The sequence below is a fragment of the Acanthopagrus latus genome, chromosome 18 (genome assembly GCF_904848185.1).
Source record: "Acanthopagrus latus isolate v.2019 chromosome 18, fAcaLat1.1, whole genome shotgun sequence".
Classification (NCBI taxonomy): Eukaryota; Metazoa; Chordata; class Actinopteri; order Spariformes; family Sparidae; genus Acanthopagrus; species Acanthopagrus latus.
Genome location: NC_051056.1, coordinates 30,180,309 through 30,203,477, shown reverse-complemented (window position 1 = coordinate 30,203,477; position 23,169 = coordinate 30,180,309). Strand labels below are relative to the sequence as shown.

Genomic DNA, 23,169 nt, shown 5'->3' with positions numbered 1-23,169 from the left:
ACAATGGCTGTTGATGGTTTTCAGAGCAGCCTCGAGCGTGTCGTTCTTGTGTCTCTGCTCGTTGAGCTGAGCCACACAGAGAGCTCTGGATTTCTCCATCTCCTCCAGCAGAGAGGATTTCTGCTGCTGCCAGCCGAGGCGTTCAGTCTCCAGCTGTGATTCCAGATCTCTTACCTCCTTCAGCTTCAGGTTCTCATCGTCATGCATCTTTTGCAGTTTGCCTTTGAGAGTCTTGCAGAGAGAAGTCTGTACTTCAAGCTCATCCACAGTTAGAGACAGTTTCTTACAGAGCACATGGATCTGTGACTTCAGCTCCTCTGTCTCCGTCTTTGAGCGGTGGACATTGGACTTATCTAGCTGGGCTTTCAGGCCACATATCTCTTTCTCCATCGGCTCTTTCTCACTGCTCATTTCAGTCTTTTCTCTGAGCTGATCAAGGATATATGACAGCGCTTCCTCTTGGATTTCCAATAAGACTCTGCCCTCAGACCCAACTTGGGTGAGCCTGACCTCGCTGTCCCTCAGCTCACACCTCATCTTTCTTTGATGGAAAAGCAGATCAAATTCATCCCTCTCAGTGTTGTTTGTCTCCTGCTGGACCTCTGTGTTTCGTCTCATCTGGATTCTTTCTCCACTCCTACTTTGTCTTCTTCTACTCTGGGCACGTTCCATTGTATCAGTGTGACAGTAAGATGTGTCTGAAATAAACCGCAGTCTGAGCACTAATGACTAATGACTAATTATCTCCCATAACATTTCTATCATTCTAGAATGTTCACTGAATCTCTGTTCTCAAGAAGATCAAAGAGACCATTTTGTCTTTGATTCATTCTCCTTTGACTGTGTTGTTGCTATAGCAACAGCGACAATGTTTATTTTTTCATTGTGTCAGTTCAAGTGTGTCTATCTGACTCATCTGAAACTTCTGGTGCTGTCACTTCTCACTAATATCAACAATTTCACTAACCTTAGTTTGGAGACCTAAAGTACCTCACATGGCTGGTACCGCCGTTGCTGAGAGCGAACAAAGCCCTCTCGGTGAAGTCGCGTCTCTTCTCTGTTTTGGCGCCTCAGTGGTGGAATGAACTCCAGATGATTGTCAAGACAGCACAGTCACTCTCCACTTCCACAAAAGACTCAAGACTCATTTGTTCAGACTTCACCTCGACCCGTCAGAGCACGACTCCTTGCACCGCTTTTGAAGCTGCTTTTGGATTTACATCATGTACTTAATACTGTCCTGTAGTTCCCTTACTGCATTTATGATAGCTATTTGTTCCAGCTCCGCACACAGTGAGAGATGTAATACAGTCAGTTTGTCAAAGTGCTAGTTCTACAATGTTGAGAAGTACTTAACTTGAAAAGCCTTGATATATAATGCATTTATTCATTAGAATGAACTATAAAGGCTGTGAGTTGTTAACAACAACATACATTAATCTAAAATGAGACATTGTGATTGATACAGATTACAGAGTTTGGTCCATCCAGCATTTCAGCCATTTAGAGCATTCACTTCTCATATGGTAATTAAATTATGGCGTGTCCATTGTACCCTGGATTGAATCTTTTAGCATACTCTGCTGTTGAACACTGTCACCTATTATTTCATGTTATATGGTAGATATGGCATACAGCACGGCGGTGGGGAGTGAATCAGGGTTCAGTATCTCCCCGACGGACACCTAAATGGGGAACATTATGTCTGCTGTGATCAAACCAAGAGCCTTTCAGTGACAAGATACTCTCTTGGACTATTACACCATCCTCCTTTGTCAACAGTGCTCTCCTCTCTGTGACAGTGTGAAGAAAAAACAAACCCAACAAGGCAGACCTGTTTTATTATCCTCACTTTGAGCCTTTTCTCAATTCCCCCAGCATGGGTACAAACAACATTTCATCCTTCAGATGTGTGAATCTTTTCTTTCATGTCCAGCATCCCTGACAAATAGCCGACATTGATACTGAGACAAAAGAGAGGCAAAAGCACAAAGAGGCTCAAGTTACTGATTACAGACTTGAGTGATCTCTTTTATTCTAGAAATAAAAATTGTTTGTGCGCTTCTTGCTACCTCGTCTGGTGTCACATCTTTGTCACAGTCTAAGAGCCGGCTGTGAAAATACAGGGCTGAAAAACACCTCCGATCTTGGGCCTGGATAGAAACTGAGATTACACATGTTTTCAACCATAGCTGCTCGATGTCTGTGTTGTGAAATGGGACACAGAATAATTTCTGAGATCAGCAGATACATTGAAAAAGCTGTTACAGAGCCACACAGTAAACATGGTGAGCACATTCATACAGATGTTGAATCTAAATGTCATGTACACCCTCAGGGCTGAACACAGCCTTGCCTGCAAACATGCTGCTGTCATCCGGTGTTTGTCGGTACTCGTATGATTTATTCATGTTTTATGAAAATAGTAATAACTTTTTCGAAAGCAATTTGTTTCAGTCCTACGTGGCTGTTTATTGTTTTTTTTGGTTTGTGTTGTTTTGTGTACAATTCTTCTTGCCAAAAACATCACTCATTATAAATCAGGCAGATTAAATAATCATTAATTATATACAGAAACATGAGCATGTAAGAGGAGAAACAAAAAAAGGTTTTTGAAAATGAAACACGTTAAAGTGTGGCCTCTGGCTCGGGCCCTGCTCCACATAACAAGCATTAAATGAAGTTAAGATATCTCTGCCACTTCTTGGGTCTATAAGAAAAATCATCATCATCAATCATCCTCATTCTGAAAGGTAACAGCTGTGAGATTACTGTGTCTGAGTAAATGAAGATGGAACTGGGCCCAAAGTTCTGGTGTGTTTAGAGTGTCCAAGTCCACTTTGCTAGTTAAATGATAATACGGGCACAAAGAATGGCACACAGCGCGAATTCAGACTCTGAATTAGTCGCGTGTGTGTTTTGGGCAGAACATAAATCAAACCAATCCAAGTGTCGCCTCCCATTCCCTCTAAGAGCCAAGTGTCACTCGTCTCCACTGAAGGAAAGAGATGTGATCCTCGGCTGCTGGACCCACTGACCTGCCGACAATCACCTGTCCCATCACCCGCTGAGGAGGAGGAGGAGCGCTCGCAGTCTGTGGATCAGGTGGGATGAGTCATAAAGAGCATAATCCTGATCAATTACGGGCGGATAAGGTGGGAGAAATACATCCTTAATAGAGAAAGTATGAATGACATTACCTGCAGTGATCCTCCAGCAGCAGAGGCGATATGAGTCACTAACAAGCACATTTGCACACGAAGAACAACTGAAAAGCTTCATTAATTATTTAAAACTCCTGACTCATTTAGTAGCTCATGTCGTGTTCTAGGTTCTTCTGCACATGGAAATATCACGCAGGCCGTCCAGACTCGTGCAGTAGAATAGTTCTGAGTGAAACAGCCGGCCTGAATCCTGTCCAAACATATAACAGTTTCCTCTGCAGCTTTTAGTTTTGTTGATTAATTGTGCCATGATATTTGTTACAGTACATTACTGCATTCAAAGAAATGTCTCTTATATTATAATCAGTGTATTCATGATGTTAACGCGCCTGTGTGAGCTCATCTGTCTGAATAATGTGCTCTTTAAAAAGAAAAAAACAGACGCCTTTGACTTCAGACCAGCTTTGTGTTGGTCATCAGTGCACCTGGTCACACCTCACCTCAAGACCAGCACGCCCACGGACACACAGAGCATATGCTATTTACACAACCTGGGCACTGGCCATGACAATGACAACTGCGAGAGTGAGTACCTCCTCTGGAAGTCATGCAGTTGCTGCTCTAAACTGTAACCTTGAATTTGTGCACACTTTGTGTGGGGACAAAGGCAACATCAAAATAAAAGAAAGTGATCTGGGTGTGTTCCACATCGCTCTGAACACTAGAGCTCCGTAGGACTTACTGAGGCCAAGCTGTTAGTCACAGACTACAGGCAGGGCGCTATTTCAGGAATCCATCGACCAATTTGGATGATTGACGACTCTCTTGAATCTTTAGAGCCGATAGAATCATAGAGCAGTATCCAAATATCCCAAACGAGGACACAAATGGAAAGTCACTCCCAACTGCAGATTAGAAACCTCCCACAGAGCTGAAAACAGACCCAGACTGTCAGAAATCATGTTGAAGTGACACAGAGACATCAGATTAGATTTTAGCAGCAACTTATGATCGCAAAACAGCAAAGAGACATTTTCATTTCTCTCCTCTTGGCTGCTTGTTCAGTCAGTTTTTGGTTGTAGACGGTGTTTGAGTGAGAAAAGCTGCAAAAATAGAGCAATGAGAGAGCACTTTGTGACATTTCACTTTACCATGTCGGGTTGGGACTCTTTATTTCATGTTTTGAAATATATAATACTGATGAAGAAAGCAGGAGTATAGATAGATATAAACACATTCAGCCAGAGATTTTGTGGAGAAAATAACTTTTCGAAAGTTTATGACCTTTTGCGTTGGAAAATAAAGTGATAAAGTGATTTAAGTAGACAATCAGTTGTAGGAGAAAATATCAGGGCTGAGCGATTCAGAAATCTCAGAGCAATACAGAATAATGAACTTAATCAGAAATTCAAGAGTGCCATTCCCTTGTAACCTCGTGTAACATTATGTTCTGAGCTGTCGGTAATTCTGGTCATTTTGCAGAGAGATTTGCAAAATTGGCAACTTAGAGGCACTCAAAATATCTGTGAGAGGCCTCGTGCTCTGGAACTGAGCCAGAGCTTGTATAGTTAGCCTGCAGTAGTCTTATTGTGGGTGTGCTCTGTTAGTGTGTTGTTCAGGTAAAAACGATTATCTCGTGCTTATAGCTAAACTTCTTCCCGCAATGTGGACACGCTGCATGACTATGTTGCTACGTGGTTAGCATGTCTGTCTGTGGGGTCTGTTGATGGATGGCACAGACATTTTAAAATGCTGAGAAGTGACCGAAAAGACAGAATTGAGAACATGCTGTCCTCCATCTCAAAAAATATTCAGTCATTTATAACACACTCAAAGGCCAAACTGAAAGGATCCGCCAGGAACAGCTTCAGACATTCGACATTCATGGACATGTTGTCATCACGTTGGACTGAAGATATGCTGAACCAGCTTACTCGGGAAGGGCAAAAATTATACAATTACAAAAATATTACCTGGAAAGAAGGGTAGGCTAACCCTTTTAACATAACGTTCAAAGTCTGATACGCCTGTCTTTAAAGGCTTATGTCTCGCCCCTGCAGTCACACTGTGTTTTGTATTTAGCTGATCCATTTCAGTTTCTCTTTGACAGTTTATCCTCTCTGTAGGTGATCTATCAGACAGACCCATGACAGCTTCTTATCATTTAGAGCCAACCATGCCAGTCCAAGTGGAGCGAGGAACCGATCCTGGAGGGAACCAGTGTGAAAGACAACAGACGGAAAATGTTGAACAGCACTGCAGCTGAAGCCCGGCAACACACAGCCGAGGTTTTAATCGCCATTCTGATGTAATTTCAAGCAGGAATTTGCAGGAAAATAAAATAAATGCTTATTTGTAGAGATTCTGAGATGAGGAATCTGTTATTGCTATTATCATCTGCATGATGGTGAAATGTAAGATGTCAAGACAAAATAAATAATTCATAACGTAAAAAGTGCCGCAAACTTCTGCAAATAATTTCCTCCAACCCAACTGATGTCAACAAACCATGACAGAGCAGCTGCCATCCTTTAAATCACAGTAGCCCTCCACCCAGTACACCACACACAGAAACACACTGATTGGAATGAGTTTGTGGTTGGCAGCAGAGGAAGAGACCAAGGCCAATCCTGTGAAAAATTACAAAATCTACTGCCAACAATACACAGGAGAGTGCTGATATGTGTGCTGAAGAAAAAAGTAACCGGTGACAACTTTTTCAACTCCCCTCACCTTCCTAACGAGCGTCTTGAGAGAAATACCGGGGCACGCAGGAGCTGTGAAAAGGATGGAAACTCTTATCATCCGAGAGTCTGGAGGTGTTCAGATACTTTCTGTCAGTGTGGCTCTCACTTGCGTCAGTGCAGTGAAATCCATGCTGACAGGAAGACAGTCTGTGAAGGTCAGGGGGGGAGCAGAGGAGGAAAAGTTAGCCGAAGACCGTCACACGTCACAATCGGCCCCAAAGAAGTGCAGGACAGAAGACGGTCTGTGAGGACTGTCAGTCAGTGATGGATGGCTGCAACACTTTGCAATGTGTGTTCTCTGGTAGCTGTCTATGCATGTTTTATGCATTACATTTAGACTTTTGCTTCTTTGTATTCATCACCGTCCCACAGAAAAAAGGCTGAACGCAGGAGACAGGCACCTGTGAGCGACACGGCAGTCGATAACGTCACGCTTATCTTAACAAATCAAGGAAATGATCCTTTACAATCTGTTCCTCAAAGACAGTTTAAATAAACGTCACCATGGAAACCTACAGAGACAGACGGGGTCTCGTGGAAGGACAGTAGACTGAGGCTAAACATGCTGGTGTCCACATAGCAGGTGCAGTGCTGACGGTGGCCACCATCTTGTTTTAGCTGTTCAGCAGAGCATCTCTTGATTAAGCAGAGCTGAGGCTGCGACTTAATGACTGGCATCTTGCATCTGATTGTTGGCGTGGATTAAGCCTTTTCTTTGTTTGTTAATCTGTTCACTTGTTTTAGCAGTCTGTGCACAGGGATTTGCACCTAAATTAATTTTGTACCATATGACTGTGGAGGGATTTTAGGATTTGTTCCAAATCAAGATTTACAGCCTGACAGGAAAGCAGTTTTTTCCTCAGAGTTCAGAGGAAGAACACAAACTCATTACAATGATTTTCTCACAATTTATGGAACTGCTGCAGTTTTTTATTTTAATTTAATCACTGCACCGGTTTTCTGTAGATTTTAAATCATATTACTCATCTATAAAGCACGAGACGGCCTGGGACAATCCATTTACTTTTCTTACACAAAGCAAGATGATGCTGCTTTTAGTTTCAACGTGTGAAAAACACCCGAGGTCTGCTCGTTAAAAACACTGTTCCTGTTAACTGTAGGTTTTCACTGTGGTCTGTTCAATGCAATCAATCTATTCATTTTAAATAAATAAATGTATTTTCAATTATTATTTATGTTTTGCTTTTTGTTTCTATTGACTTTCAAGTGCAGTCTTATTGCAATGAATCTCTGTTGAGCCCTCTGGATTGCCTTGTGTCTGCAGCAGAGGTTGGACCCGACGTCTTTAGCTTCCTCTCAGTTTAAGCAGCAGGCATTTGTACTAATTGTGTTTGCTGGAGCAAGACGATTGAAATGAGTGCCACTGGTTGATTTTAATTAATGGGTTTTTGGAATAGATTTTGTTTTCTCGAAGCTCACACAAAGTCACAGAGGAGAGAGAGAGAAAAAAAAAGGTGTTTAGGAGGCTTTCAAATGGCCTTTTATCAAACTCCACTGGAACATTATCGCCCCTTAGACAGCAGGTTTCTGCTCGAGGAGAAAACGTTCAGTCCAGTCTGCTTGATGTGTGTCTTTTCACTGCAATATGACTGCAGCCACTATTAGAGACTCAGCAATGCCATCAACAAAATGATCAGCTGGAATGAAAAATTCTAGCAGCAGTGAACGAGCTGCGCTAATGACGAGAAAGTTTTATTCCACTGAATTCATTTAAAAAAGTCAGGAACTCATAATCCAGCGACAAACTTTCAGACACACACCCACACACACACACACACACACACACACACACACACAGCTGGATGCCTGCCAAATAGTACATAGATGCAGCCGGAGTCAAGGTGATCTGAGGACAGCTGCTGGCGAAACTGCAGACCACTTTGCTATCTGTAGGTATTCTTGCTTTTATTAATGTGCATCTCAACATAAAGCCACTTACATCTGTGAAACAAATAACTGAAACTGTTTTTTATCTTGTTAACCCTTCACTTACACCTGGAACACACCTGGGTTTCCTGCAAACCGTCTTTATGTTGCAACTTTACATCTGTCTGGGATGAATTTTATATTTCTCTGGTTAGCGTTAGGACGTCACGTTTTATTTACGGATGTTGATGAGACGTCCCGTCTTTTGTCTCCTTAAAAAAAGAATTCACCCCCGCTTTTGACATGACAAAACAGCTGGAGGTTTCCCCAGGTCTCCTTTCAATAACACCCACTGCTGACGGACCAGAACCGTCTGGAAATATCCCTACGTATCCGGGAGTACAACAACAACTTCTGAGGTGATAAAACCAGCTGGAGGTTTCTCCGGGTCTCCTTACGAATATGCACTGGTGTGGGTGTGTGGCAGGTTTGAGATTGGACCTCCGTCCACCACAGGAAAACCTGCACATGAGCGATTAGGGGAAGCAGAGTCATCATCCCCAGACTCCCTGAAAGTAATCACAGTGTTTTTGAGTTGATGAGTAAGGGGGAGCTTTTAAACTTTGAAAAAATGTGGCTCATGCAATATTCTTGCTGGAGTACCGGCGCGCAGATCATTCTGTGACTAGATAAAAAAGCCTCGATGACAGCAGACCAGCTTCACAGCATTGTGTCTTACTTTATCTCATCTGTTGCCCTCCTGTAGTACCTTCATTTGTTCTGTTAAATGATCCATCTGTTGGTGCTTTTCATGTCGCATGGATTGTTTTCTCCTACGTAGGATCCCAACACAACGTCAGCTAGACTTTCTGATCACATTCTCATCGTTCTGGGTGTAAAATGGATGCACTGTGAGAAGCTATAGGAAGCCCAGATTGCTGCTTTCACTTAACATCTTGTTCAGCCTCCTGTCAGACTAATTGGCTGAAATATCATGTAGCGAAGTAAGATATATTCAAATTCAAATGTAAGGAGCCTATAGCATCCTATAGCTGGATCGGCTGTAACATTATTCTGTGAAGCTCCGCAATCATGTATGTGTGTCAGGCTCACTTCTTAATTGTGATTCATTGTTAAGGAAGAACTTCTTCCAGTATATCATTATTTACCCACAGAGCGTCAGTCTCTCAGTTCAGTCACAAAGACTCTACCAACTGCTCTTTGAGCCAAAGTGATCACTGAAGGCTCTCTGAAGGCAACACTGGAAAACACTTCTGTCAAAGTGATGCCCTGGTGAAACATCAAAGGCATTTTATTGAGCGCCACTTCTCTTTCTTCACCGGATTCCTGACTTCTGAATCGCCAAGCACATCTCACAATACAGTCACACAAGAGAAGAGCTGGAGATAAGAACACACAGTTAAACTGCTATTTGCAATAATAAAGCTCAGGCACATTATACCGAGCCGACACATGTTAATGTTACGTGTCTGAACTTCTGACTAATGATGATTTTCGTCAGTGGAAACAGAAATACCACATTATTAAAGTAGCCATTTACAACAAAGAAAGACGTGTCAGTTTTATTCATATAGTTCACGGCAAAAGTTATCTCTTCACACTTTTCAATTAGAGCAGGTCTGAACTGTGCTCTTTAATTTACAGAGACGCGACAATCCCCCCTGAGTGAGCCCTTGTCAACGGCGGCCTGAGTGTTAATTAGTGTCAATGCTTCAGCTGGAAGAGGTGGAAATAATCATACCAGATTTACATACTGCCGGGAAGCTCATGACGAGCGTGCTTCACTCAATCTTCATCTTTAAAGGAACGACCACATGTATCAAGAATAAAACTCAACGTTTCACTTAAACAAGCTACAGACAACTTTTATGCTTTAAACAAAGTAGTGGAACAGCAGCGAGCCTGGAAGCCGTATCAGGACCGCATCAATGACTAGTTCTCCTTCTCCTTCAACTTGCTACTGTGCACATCCTCAGGTTTGACTGACAGTGACATCAGACCGGCCGGATATCAAATCACGTCGGACTGAGTACTGGAGAAGAACAACATGGCGACTGAATCTGAATATCAGGCCATCCCATCACACCCTGGCACTTGTGCTTGTTCTGTCTCTTCACCACATGCACACTGCTGATCACAAAGTCCTCCAGTGGGACAAACACATTTTGCTCCCCACACCACAGAGACAGCTGCTATTTTCCAGCAGGAGAATTTGCACTGTTTAAATCTTTCAAACGGCTCAAAACAGATGGAATCAAGAGGCCATTAAAAGCCCATACTGACAGAGAGGTGCTCTCTCTGTTTCTAAAAACTGCTGGATCAATCAGACACCATGATGCAGCCTGATGGATTCGTCTCCTGGAGGATAGACCTTCATTTATTTCATGTCTGGTTTTGTTGGATGTCTAGGATTTTGAAGAACAAGCAATTTTTTAGCAAATCCTTCAAAAGATATCGATGCATTTAAGCTGAATACTTATCCAGTGGACATTAAGGGCTTGGTGTCTTGTCATGCTTTAAAGTCTAACAAGAAGTTTATTAGTTGACCCTCAAACTCAAAGATGAGCAAAGTGTAACTCCTGAGAAGAGTAATATCCAAACTGTTTGAAGTTAGACGCCCATTTCTTTTACTCTGTAGCTGCAGACAGAACTGTTCTTCTCTAATAACTCACTTCAAGAACTGCGTGTTGATATTTAATCTCCCCGTCTCTTGCAGCCTTGTTGAACAAACACTTCACATTTAAAAAGAAGAGAAAAAAAACTGATGAAGTAATTAAAATTGAGTCATGAAACCTGTAAAACTAAAACAGAGGCATAACTCAGCTGTGAGGGGGCGGCGGCAGGCTACAACTCCAAAGCCTCATCTTAAAAAGAACAATCAGAACTGTATTACACTTCAATGTCTCGGTGTAATAACTTTTGAGGCAAGAGTTCGACACTTTTCATGAAAAATGAAACTGTGACTGACATGAAGTCTCTTCCTGCTCAGCTGGGGGCAACGCAGCACGCTACAAACACAACACCCAACTCTTATATAGCCAATATCGTGAATGTGTAACTGATCAATGGCATTCTTACACACAGAGCAGACATAAAGCAACATTAGTATTCATTTTATATCACGTTTATATTGCCCCGATGAATGGAAGTCCAATATCTGCTCTCCTTTTAGCTCTGTTCACCAGTTAGATGCTAACATCGTATTTATTGATATCTGCCTGTTTCTGGAAACAATGCTGATGAGAGCCATGAGAGTCAATCAAAACAATGAAGTTGAAACCAAAACAAAGAGCTGAACGATGTTAAAAAGGTTACTACAGTCGCCATCTTGTTTTTTTTTAGAGCCAGGAGTGACTTGGTGTTTGGACGAGAGGGTGGAGCTGACTGAAGACTAGAGAACACGCTGTGACAGCAACACGTCAGTCACAAGATGGCCACGACCTGAAGCATTACTGCTTTATCGTCTATTTCACTCTAAACGGGATCATAACTTACAAATGGACATCACACATGCTGACATGAGACATGAAATGTCTTGAAGAGAGTAAAACATGTCCCGGTGCCTACACAGTGTTAAATATGAGGACATTCACAGCTTTCAATCATTTTCACGTGTTTTTAGTCATAAAGTAACATCCACTTCACCTGCCAGTGTTTCTCTGTTTTTCTGTAGGCAGGTACAGAACCAGGATTTGTTTTAGCCATCCACTTGTTTCAGAACTACTGAAGTGTAGTGCTACAGCTGCTGATGGATTTAAGAGCTGCGTTTTAGTCAGACAGTCAACACAAAGTGATGGACTGAGTTCTGAGCTGGAGGATTGTTGACGAGTGAGCAAGTGCTCCTGTAATCTAAAATTGAAATATATGATAAATGTGCTTGTCAGAGAGGAATATGCCTTTATTTTCTAGTGTAAAACACAGTGAAACAGCTCCTTCTCTAATGAGACGACAAAAACCACCAGCTGAAGACACAAAGCTGACATCAGCTCACCGTCCTTCCTGCAGGAGGACTAAATTGAGCCTGAGGAATGGACGAAAGTCAGAGAAATTTATAAATGTCATGTATTATATTTTGACAGCTATTTTATAAGCCTCACCTGTTTCTTCACAGGAGCCATGATTAATGATCGTCTCCTGAGGATGAATTCAAGAAATCTGTCATGCACAAGCCAGTTTTAACAGGCTGGAGCTGCGAATCAGCAGAGGTGAGCCGGCTTCAGTGTTTAGAGTTACCCACAGTATCTGGATTAACATCTGGAGTGTTGACCGTATGTTTCATGGCACACTTCACAAATCTGATTTGTATCTACACTGAATAAGATCTGTCGTCAATTCAAGATGTCTTGCGGTACGATAAACTCCCGCACGGGGTTGGATGGTTGAGTGGGCAGAAATTAATTAGAAATCTGTGAGTAGAAATTAACCGGAGACGAGAGAAAAATGGAATCAGAACCAGCATGTAGACAAATAGAAAAGGTCAGCTGCTGTGAAACTCCGGTGATCAATAATTTATAAAGGTGTCCACACTGGGCAAGCTGTGCATAAAATATACTCACCTCAACTAATGAGTTGTCCTGCCAAGGTGGAAGCACAAGTGGACGTAATCAACTGAAAACATGCATCATATAATCGTACTGCATGATCACCGTGACGTTTGCATTAAAACACAACGCCAGCTCAGATTAATTATCAGTACAGGTGCCAGGTCCTCCAGGTGCAGGGTGGTTACAGGTATGAGAAAAGGGACCTGTGCCATTCTCTGGAGTACCCAAGAGAAGAATAATTATCATATTAATAAGAATGATTAATAAGCACACGGTACAAAGGTTATTATTTTTGCCTGTCAGTAGTTTATAAAATATTTGTCTTTATGTCTGAAGGGACAAAAAAATACAGTTTGTTGTACTGAACTAAACTTCAGCAGGAACTTAAACATCCACATTTCACAAATTCACAAAATTCACAAATTTCAAAAATGCATTCAAACTCAGGCAGCATGAGCGACGTGTCAACAGCCTGTCAACACTGACGGCAGCCGTGCCTCAGAGACCGGCGCTGCCCCGGTGAGTCGTGTCAAAGGGGAGGCAGCACATTATGTGAGTTACAGTCCACCTGACATCTCATTATCTGTTTCTATGACGACAAGCATGCCCAGTTTCCCAGTTATGGCACTTAAAATGGCCACAGTCAAGGCCTCCGGGATTTCACTCGCTGAGGTGAAAGAGTTTTTAAATGAGTTGCTCTTTGAAGTGACGCCCTTCAGCAACACAGCAAACACACACTTTCACTGCAGCTCTGCGTCCAGGCTCAGAGAATTAATACTTAGAAAGCAGCAGCGGAAGTAAAACCATATTTCACACCGTGATGATGCCATTTTTCATTCATCTGTGGCTCACATGCATGCCGAGTCGTGACGGAGGGGTTCGTATGGATTATGGATTAACTGCGATCCACGAGTCCTGTTTGAACCCCTCGTCTGCTTCCTGTTCTCCGTCTCTCTCATTCCAGGAAGCGAGATTGTCGAACAATGCAGCAACAAAGCTCATCTGGACACTCAGCCTGTGTTTCTATTTGATTGTCTGCTCATCTCATTGTGTTCATCTCAATTCCCCCACATCAGTACCTGCCATTCCAGTGAACTCATTGTCTAACTTAAACTGCAGACAGCAGACAATGTTTTCACTTGAATCTATCGTTCTGAATTAAAGGCTGACTGCACAGTGTAATGGCAGCAGGAAAACGACACCACTGGTTTCCTATACGTCTCTCTTATACTGTGGTATTTAAAAGCAAAACAGGAAGAGACACTGTTTTTCTCGGAAACCGGAATAACTGTGGAAACCTTACACAGCAGAAGACGATTGAAGATGCATAGAAACCAAGTTAAACATGAGTGGACGGACAGGTGTTGTGTCAAAGTCTGCTCCCTCATTGATATGCGTTTCTTCTTACCACCGGGACATGAGACGCTTTGAAACCAGCTTTCTTTCTACTAGATCAGTAAGAAACAAACCCTGCCTACACATTAATGCAACCACCCTGCCCTTTCATAGCACTGAGATCAGGGCTTCTGGGCTAAATTGAGACTCTTTGTGGTTGTTTTTTTTTGCTTTGGACAGTGACTCTGCTTCCACTTTGTTGTCTTTTTGACAGCAGTGGCAACAGTGATGCCACTCCCGGTGTTGCTGTTCATACCAGCTCTGTCTTAAGATGAAGTAAATGTTTCAGCAGTGCCACCTCTGGCATCAAACCACCGGTCTATCTTGGTCATCATCCTGCTTAGAAACGCACAGAAAAGGATGCAAGGACTACAGACAGGAACCAGAACAAGCTGATTATACGGTGATATACTCAATGTGGATTTTATGTAAAAGCTCTGTTCGGAAAATTCAGTAGATTTTTTTCAGTGCACGTCAGCAGTCATCCAAGTGCACCACCCAGCTGGTACACTGCAAATGTAGACATGAACATGAACATTACCAAGTGTTTCAGTTTGAAACAGTGACTCACCGCAGTTCTCCTCATCAGCTTGATTTCCACAGTCATCGATGCCGTTGCAGTGCATGGGCTGAGGAAGGCACATGGTCAGGTTGCCACAGGGGAAATATCCAAGAGGGCAGGGCGCCTTCTCCTCCGTGACATTCAGCGCTACAAAAGAAAGCAGAAGAATCCAAGAATATGATTATGAATGTTAAATTGCAACCACTCATCTCTGTGTTTGAGAGCCCTTGTCAGACAGACTCAAGGAGCTTTCTGCAAAGAAATGTTGATTTGCTGTCTTCTTAATTGACAGTATCGTTCTGCAACTCTTGACTTTTACTTAAGAAACTCAATCATGCAGAGACGTTGACACAACAGCACTGACTGATAAATGTGGTGACGTCTGACTTCATATTCTGTGCAAGATGTTAAGAGAAATTACTCAGTCATGTCGGCCTGCCATCGTTATCTAAATTCCTTATTCACATGCAACACCGGCGAGTCATCCTTATCACACCTCAGGTTCAACATACAGTCGACAGGTCAGTGATGCTGCAGATTACACATTAGACCTCCACTGGTGTCCCTGCACCGACAATCAAGAACTACCAGAGCACAATTCCCGATTGTCCTCGTCGTCTACAGAGCTCTTCACCGTCTTGCTGATTATTTTTTCATTGTTCGTGTCAATATGTCTCAATAAGAACTACAGGTACGTGTGTCTTTTGATTCTGCATCGCTGTAGAGTTTTCTGTGACCAAAGTTTTGATATGTTCTCTATGAATACATATGATTTTGTTGGAAATAAACTCCACATGCATGCATTTGGATTCCCAACATAAAGGAGAGGGATTAAAGGGTAAATCATCTCAGCCTCACACTGAATCCCACATTCACAGAGAGCCTGTCACGCCTCGTCCGGTTTCACTCCTGGAACCTTATTTCATAAAAATAATTTACTGTGATACTTTGTTAGTGTGGAGGGAAACATAATACATATAATATGTAGTTTTGTGTTACCGCTCATCGAAAAAATGTTATTAACACCCTCGATGAGCACTTGAGGTTGTGCGCCCACCTCCGCTTCGTGCCTGAACAGTGAAAACATCGACTATGAAAGGATCAAGTTTAATCAACGTCTTTTCAAATCAACCTGAGATCACGGCGCTGAGACCTGGACGAGCTGTATGGAGACATTTTACGCTTCCCAGTTGTTCCCGTCTACTTCAGTTGGTGTGAATGCTGCCGTGCTGTTCTGTTGTGAAGCTTCAGAAACGTTTTGTGGACAACGAAACTTGACCCGACTGTCCACATCTGCATGGGGGTGAGTGGATGATGACTGTGCTTTCAGCAGAGGTCACACGGAGCTGGTTAATGTCACAGCTAACAGGCTGATAACATTACAGGTGGATGAATAGATCAACTCATATCATTTCTCTGATGAGACGGTTTCAGTCTTACGTCTACGCTGGTTTAATTTTTACTTTTGACTTTTGAAATAAATACAAACCGATAGTTGTGCTACATTATTCAGACTTCATATAAAACTCATCACCCTGCTGAGCCTTGAGAGGCTGAATGACCTGCTTCTGATTTCAAACATCTCACAGCTGGCTGCCTCTTCTGACCTCCTGCTGAAAACCAAAAGTGTTCAAGGCCCCATTAAATTAGAACTAACTTCTCCGTGTTTTCACGTCGTGCCCTCACTGATGTGCTGCGTGTTAAGATATGTATGAACACATGTTGCACATGTCACAACATGCATTATGGAGTATTTTCATATTAAATCCACGGCTTGCATGCTGGCAAAATGATAAGATGTGATTTCTGATATTTCCTCAACTGTGCAATATAATGTCACAGATTTTATGGGTAAAATCTGTTCGCTTCCATCATTTGAAATCATCTTCCTGAGTATTTCAAACCTCCAGCTGCAACATCCAGTTACTTCACAGATTTCACTCTCACGGCTGTGTACATCAGCTTCAGGTGAAACGTCTCGTGTTGTCCTGCTGTTGTGTTTTATTATTCTCGATAACAACAATTCAAAATGGGCTGAGATATCCTCGGCATAATTCTTCTTTCAGGCCTTTTCAAGATGGCTGTGGAGAAGCGACAGGAAACGAAGACAGAGATGGAGGATGACATGAAACAAAGGTCACTGGGCAGATCCACTTACACCAGCAGACTCACGGGGGCCGACGATAAAACCTGAATAAACAAAAACATTTATTTAAAGGGATCTGTGGAACTTCTGAGTTGTGCTGGAGGCCGTGTTATCTGACCTCAGTTCTAAACTGATGTTGGTGAGAATGTCCTTTAGACTTTAGACCCGAGTCCTCCACAAATAAATCCAGCAGCGTGAAACAACTTCAACAAATCCACCTCAGAGGGTTATTGTAGGGTCATAGGCAATCGTGAGAGACGGGTTCGGTCTCATTTATCATATCACATTACAATGAGCTCACAAATGGCCCATAAATAAGGGATTAATACATGTTAACTGCGACAAATTGTTTTCTTTAACCTTTCATTCTGAGGCAGTCTCAGTATGAAGAACAGACGACGATCACTGCAATCAAACGGCTGTTTGTTCCTTGAGATCGGTTTGACTCTCTGGTGAAGGATTGAGGCTGGAATGCATCGCAATGAGTTTGTTTTAAAGGTCGAATATGACGCTGCCGGAACAATGAAGACATTCAAATAGCGTAAATGAGAGTGCCGTGGAGTTTTTTTTGTGACCTTAGCCGCTAGTCACTGAAAGCAAGAGTGAAAATTGCAATGACCACTACGTTTAAATACCTGGAGAGCAGATTAGTTTTCTATCTACAGTGACGTGTAAAGCAAATCAAATAAAAGCAAAAACATACTTTTTGTTCTTATTTCTGTGAAGCTGAGGTTAATTAACACACTTTGGTTTTATCTGCCTGTAAAGTTTAAAAGAGCAAACCTAAGCCTAAACCTAACCTAAGTCTCCTGTTGAAGAACAATATTGGAAATACTGAAAATTACCTGAAGCAATACAAAAGTGACTATAGGAGAGAATTAACCGATCATCAATACGTCCCTGTCAACAATGTTTGCACTTTGAGATCTGCTGCTACGTTCTGATCCATCCAGAACCTCTGAGGCCGTCAGGTCCAGGTCTGCTTTCAGTCCCTACAGTCAGAAGTGACCAGCGCTCAGTTATCATGAACCTCACATCTGGAACAAACTCCCAGTAAACTGCAGGCGTGCTGTGACTCTCTCCGCTTTGAAGACCTTTCTGTTTCATAACCTTTCACTGAAGCAGCTGCTCTGTGACTTTTATTCTTTAGTCTTGTTTCTTTCAAACTTCTACTTGCTTCTACTCACTTACTTCTACCTACTTAGCTTATTTTCCCATTTCTTAACTTGTTTTAGTGTTTTGGTTCATGACGTCTTCCTGCTCGTTGTTTGTCTTCTAATGTAATCTTGTGCCTTGTGTCTGAATTGTGCTGTACAAAAGACTTACCTTGCTTTACCTTCAATTAAAGGACAAGAGATACACTAATCATCCATTATCGGCTTTTCTTTGCTTTGGACATGAATCATATTTACAACAGTGAGGTCGCAGCAAAGTGCTGGCTTTTTAAATTCCCAGCTGACAGGAGCTGTAGTGATGATGAATCACACTGCTGCTGCTCTGTCTCCAAACCAAATGGGGGCTATCTTAAGATGTCTTTTGTCTTATTTAAACAAGTCAAAGAATGAACCAGTCCCATCAGTATAAACTTGCGAATCCTTGGCAAATTATTAAAAATCTTTTTGTAGGGAAACATCCTCTAATGTGTGGGACACAGGACGCCTGCCTCACCAAATTATTTCAGTCTGAGGAACTGCATCAAAGAAAAGATGATAGCCAAGGGAATCACATAACACAAGAATGTGAGGGAACAGCTGATATATTTATGATCGGAGAAGAAAGGTGAGAAAAACAACAGCTACCAAAGAAATGTCTTCATTAGAATCTGTGACGCAGAAACTGCTTAATGCTGTCTTTGCTTTAGACTACATACTGTCTGTGCTGCGAGTCACATGCCTGGGCAGCGGGCACTGCTTGGTATTTGCATGAACCATAATAAAGCCCGTCAGTCAAAGCATAATCTTTTCAGCAGGAGAATAGTTTCCCTGGCACAAAGACATCGACTGTGGAGCAGCTACTGGGCATTATCAGTATTAATGGTAACAAAAGGGACCATGAAGCTATAGGAGCAGAAGTCTTAGATCTCTGAGCTGCAGCGGCTGTGACCCTCCCCATCTCTTATTCTGTGTGATATATATATATATATATATATATATATATATATATATATATATATATATATATATATATATATATATATATATATATATATATATATATATATATATATATATATATATATATATATATGAAAACTTCTTTTCACCCAGATTTATTGACTTGCTTTTATGTGAAGTCACCCTTTTGAACCCATCTTTCTATCTTTTTTTTCCTTCACTGCTCAGTCTGTTTATCTGTTGGTTCCTCTGCTGACATATTTTAATCCATCCTGATTTTAATTGTTCCTTTCATATTTTTACTGCCTTTAATCTTTGTCTCCGTTCTTAATCCCTCTGATGTGATGTCGTCTTCTCATCGTCCTTTAATGACTTTATTCTTGTATTTTTGCATTACTTTTTTTCTGTTTCATCACATTTTTTTCTTCTGCTCTGGCGTCTTGTTTTTAACTCATCTTGGACCGGACTTCCTCGTGTTCGGCTCGACTGTCGAGTGGTTTTTCTGTCGTATCGTCTTCCTGAGCTTCCGGCATTTGCTTGTTTGTCATAAACAACATTTTTTAAACAACCATTTCTTGTCACTTCACTGACCTCATGGAAAAAAAATGTCTTAGCCTTCATCTCACGGAAGATTGGCCCAAAATTCCCAACACTTTTATGCCGCTGGTTATCTGTTCTGCTCTAAATAATAAAGCTTGTCATCCCATGGTCTTTTGCTTTTCGAGAGAGGAAAGGCAAATACAAGATAACGGACACTAAATGGGTGGAAACAATTATTTGCTAGACTGGACACCCCTACTCAGACAGTGCTCTCTCCTGACTGCCTCCATCGCTTACTTGATGCTGAGTCAGCCACACAGAAACCGATAAGGACCGACTCCAGGCTGCTGGGCCAGAGGCATCACAAAACCCATGCTTTAATCAGAGCCTGACAGCGGGTCAGGATCCGAGAGATCCTGAGGGCATCACTCTGTGAGCTTCTGAACATCTGTTGACTGTGACAGCATGAAACATAATGTTTATGGGTTGCTTAGCGGGCACACAGCAGGGCCATGTGTGTTTGCCTCAACAGATTTTAGACACGTGGTTCTACCTAGAACGCAGAGTTCTACAACAGATTCCTGCCCTGACCAGCACTCAGTATCATGAGCGCAGGAGCAGCACCAGGACTGCCTCAGATTACAATTAAACTCCAAGCACTGAGACAAGCCCCAGGCACTACGCTCAGCTGCTCCACAGCCGAACTAAAGAATGCAGTTATCACTTACATTTAGGGTGATGCAGTTAATTTAAATATTATCGAAATGGCTGAGTGCAATATCCAAATTGCAGAAGCTGCCATTTTTTGATAACGTTAAACGAAATATATGACATTACAGGAAGCATAATAATGAAGCAGTGCCGTGCTGCAGAGGTGTGCCGGGTATCACTGAGCTCGGTGATACAGAACCATCCCTTCAACTGACCAATCACACTGTTGCTTTGCTCCGCTGGATCGTTGCTCTCCTCTGCTTCTCCATCTCCTCAGATCTATATTTCTGTAAATCCTGACGCCTCTCTCCGTCTATTACTACTGATCTTGTGTGTCCTCTTCCAGGTGACCATGGTGGGCAGGAGGTCATGTAGCTCGGGCATCGCTTGGTGATAACTTGTCCTGCACCGTCGTCTCCTGGATCCACTCACTTTACCTTTAACTTGTATCAGGCTTTCTGTTAATGTAACCTGTAAACTGTGACATCTATTGCATGTCTGTCCATCCTGGAAGAGGGATCCCTCCTCTGTGGCTCTTCCTGAGGTTTCTTCCATCGTTTTTTTTTTTTAACCCTGTTAAAAGGGTTTTTTTTCCCCATCAACATGGCAAGTTTTTCCTCACTTGAATCGAGGATGTCGTTCGCTGTGCAGATTGTAAAGCCCATTGAGGCAATGTGATTGTGATTTTATAAATCAAACTGATTTGCTCTTAATGCACGTTGCTCCGGGATCATTGCTGCAACTCCTGAGACAGCGACAACAACTGACGAGCGCTCGGTGCCCAGCGGCTCGAGTACAGCAGCGGTTTTCAAACCAAAGGGCAGCCCAAAATCTCAAGGCACACCTGTATTGACATCTGTGTTAAATAGCCTCTGTAACAGGTTGATATTTGAACTGATGTGTTATCTTCTCCGGTACCCGGTCCCCAGCAGTACCTTTTTCTGTTTCAGCAAACTAAAGCAGCAGGTTTGTGGGGAAGTCAGTTACATCCAGAAGCCGAGTTTTGGTTAATGTTGGTAAAAATACTGAGATAACGTCAACTGAGATGATGAAAACGGCCTCCGTCATCTGCTGTTGCTGTTGGGTTCAAGACAACATGGTTTGGGTTCAAGTAAAACCAACATGTGTTTAAACTTGTTGTCTTGAACCCAACAACTTCGCACATGTGCAGATTTTTCTGGTCTTTCCTCACAGAAGCCACAGCATTCTGCAGCTCAGAGGTGCAGCAGGTCGTCCAGTAATCAGAAGGACGCTCGTTCGAGATCCCTGGCTCCTCCGAGCTGCATGTCGAGCATGTTACTGAACCCCAAATTGCTCCTGATGCACCTCGTGTGGCAGTCTGCGGAATGGATCAGCGCTACAGGAATGCAGAAAAGTCCGTTCCAACAATGTGACTCTGCAGCAGAGCCGCCCTGACTGTGATGGTACAGACATCATCATTTGAACAGCATCATGAGAGCACAAGCTGTTCTTACTCTACGCTCTGAGTGAACCCTCAGACTGGTCCACAGCTAAAGAACCATTTCAGATCAGATTCCATTCTCTAGTCTGTTGGGACTGGTTCTGGTTCTGGTTCTGCTCAGGATTTGGAACAATATAATTTATAAGCTGTTTCTTTTTATTATGAGGACAAAACACACAGTTAAAGTTCCGACCGGACCAGTTCGAAGACATCCTGACCCGGAGAAGAAGTCAATACAGCACAACACTGGCAGAGCTAATCTGTGGACACTTAGTCCTGCAGGTTCTGCTCGACTCGCTGAACTCTGCACCGCAGGACGTTCATAAAACAACCGGACCAGCGACCAGCAGCACCGTGAGTGTTACTGGACGGAGGGATGGAGCGGCACTCTGTCATGAGAGCCACTTGCTCTGGAAACTGTGCTGCTGACAACAAGATCCACATCACCACAGAACACACACACACACACACACACACACACACACACACACACACACACACACACACACACATTAACGTAATTCAGAACGCTGTCTCTTTCTAAATCCTATTTTCAGGCTCATGGTGAGATGCTTCCCTCTGATTACAGTATCTTCCTCTGCCGGATCATCATTCATATTCAGGAGGTGATTATGTCGGCTGGTGGGAGGCAGGTGATGCATAACTGCCTCCAAAACACAGACACGTCTCCCTGCATGGTGCATTAAACTAACACATGGCATGTACAGACATGTTCATGTAATACTGGAGACATCCTGCTGATTCAGCTGCACAAATAAATAAAATAAATTAAAATAAAATAAAATAAAATAAAATCTTTAATGTCTGTCAGTCCAAGTCACCTTCCCACCTTCATGTGTTGACTCATTATCTGATAAATTCGCTCGGGGAACCCTCAAAGCTTCTTCGTCCTCTTAAAACAGACAGTCTTCTTTCCTTCAGTCAATCACAGCAGATATAAATGACAACTTGTGCGCGACAGCTTGTTAAATCTTCAGAAAGAGAAGTTGCTCAACTCACCCGACACTCCATACGCGAATATCACAGCCACGTAAACTTGCATGGCACCGCCTGAAGTTTTGATTTAAAAAAGAAAGAAAGAAAGAAAGCAAAGCTGGCGGCTGGCAGCGCTGAGGGAGCAGCGGCACGCTCGGCTCTTTCTCCAAATTGGGAACCTGTGCGTAAAATAACACCAACAAAAGTTGCGCGTCCGGCTGACGGCTGATCAACGACGCGCTGCAGCTGCAGAGGAGAACCTGCGGCCGCTCGGAGAGGTCGACTCGGTCTGCAGCCACTCCGACGCGGAGAGAAAAGGTCTACTCGCCATCTGACGCACGAGAGGCAGCAGCAGTACAGGTGCAGCGCGCATGCAGAGAGGGGGAGTGACACGCACAGGGAGGGAGGGAGAGAGGGGAGGAGGAGGAGGAGGAGGACTCAGCCTCTGGAGGAAGCAGTTGACCTGGTAATCGTGTGGTCCGCTGATTGGTATTCATCATGTGCCATTGTGAGCATCGAGTCCCCGAGAGAAGCGTGATAATCCTTCACAAACACGCATAAAACTCACGTCCGATGTCTCTTCTGCTCATTGGAAATCCTCAGCAGCAGAGTAATATATTCAACAACACACAGAAAACAGGAAACACACAGCAGCCTCCCACACTGAGGGCATGAAATCACATGTCACTGACCCCTCTGACACTCTGCTCCTGTCCACAGGCTCTGTGCTGTGATGACCTGACAGACCTCTCATCTGTTCTTTCAAAATCTGATGCAGCAGAGTATGTTAAGATGTGCTGTCAGTCGTTGTCCTCTGTCACTGTTTATGTATGTTTCACATAAAAGGCAGGCAGCTGGTGGCTTTGTTCTGACAGTCGGG

General features: G+C 42.9%; 1 protein-coding gene and 1 long non-coding RNA gene across 2 annotated transcripts; one reads left to right on the top strand and one right to left on the bottom strand.

Moving 5' to 3' along the window:
- The first annotated feature begins 906 nt into the window (after nt 1-906).
- LOC119007848 lies at nt 907-1,941 on the top strand. The gene is made up of 2 exons (XR_005071249.1): nt 907-1,526; nt 1,625-1,941. It is a non-coding gene; the product is annotated as an uncharacterized LOC119007848 (long non-coding RNA).
- A 276-nt stretch (nt 1,942-2,217) lies between these two features.
- On the bottom strand, nt 2,218-22,682 carry LOC119007847 (relaxin receptor 2-like). The gene is made up of 3 exons (XM_037077772.1): nt 22,314-22,682; nt 14,330-14,467; nt 2,218-3,094 (listed from the first exon to the last, which is right to left on the bottom strand). The coding sequence occupies exons 1-3, from the start codon at nt 22,354-22,356 to the stop codon at nt 2,844-2,846; spliced, it is 432 nt and encodes a 143-aa protein (XP_036933667.1). The 5' UTR covers nt 22,357-22,682; the 3' UTR covers nt 2,218-2,843.
- Between the last annotated feature and the right edge of the window lie 487 nt (nt 22,683-23,169).

Excerpts from the sequence above, each read along its gene's own strand:
- LOC119007847 (XM_037077772.1), bottom strand. The coding sequence starts at position 22,356 with ATGCAAGTTTACGTGGCTGTGATATTCGCGTATGGAGTGTCGG. Across the intron at positions 14,468-22,313 it reads ATTCGCGTATGGAGTGTCGG|CGCTGAATGTCACGGAGGAG; the intron begins GTGAGTTGAGCA and ends TTTCTTTTGTAG. Across the intron at positions 3,095-14,329 it reads AGCTGATGAGGAGAACTGCG|ACTGCGAGCGCTCCTCCTCC; the intron begins GTGAGTCACTGT and ends CCTGATCCACAG.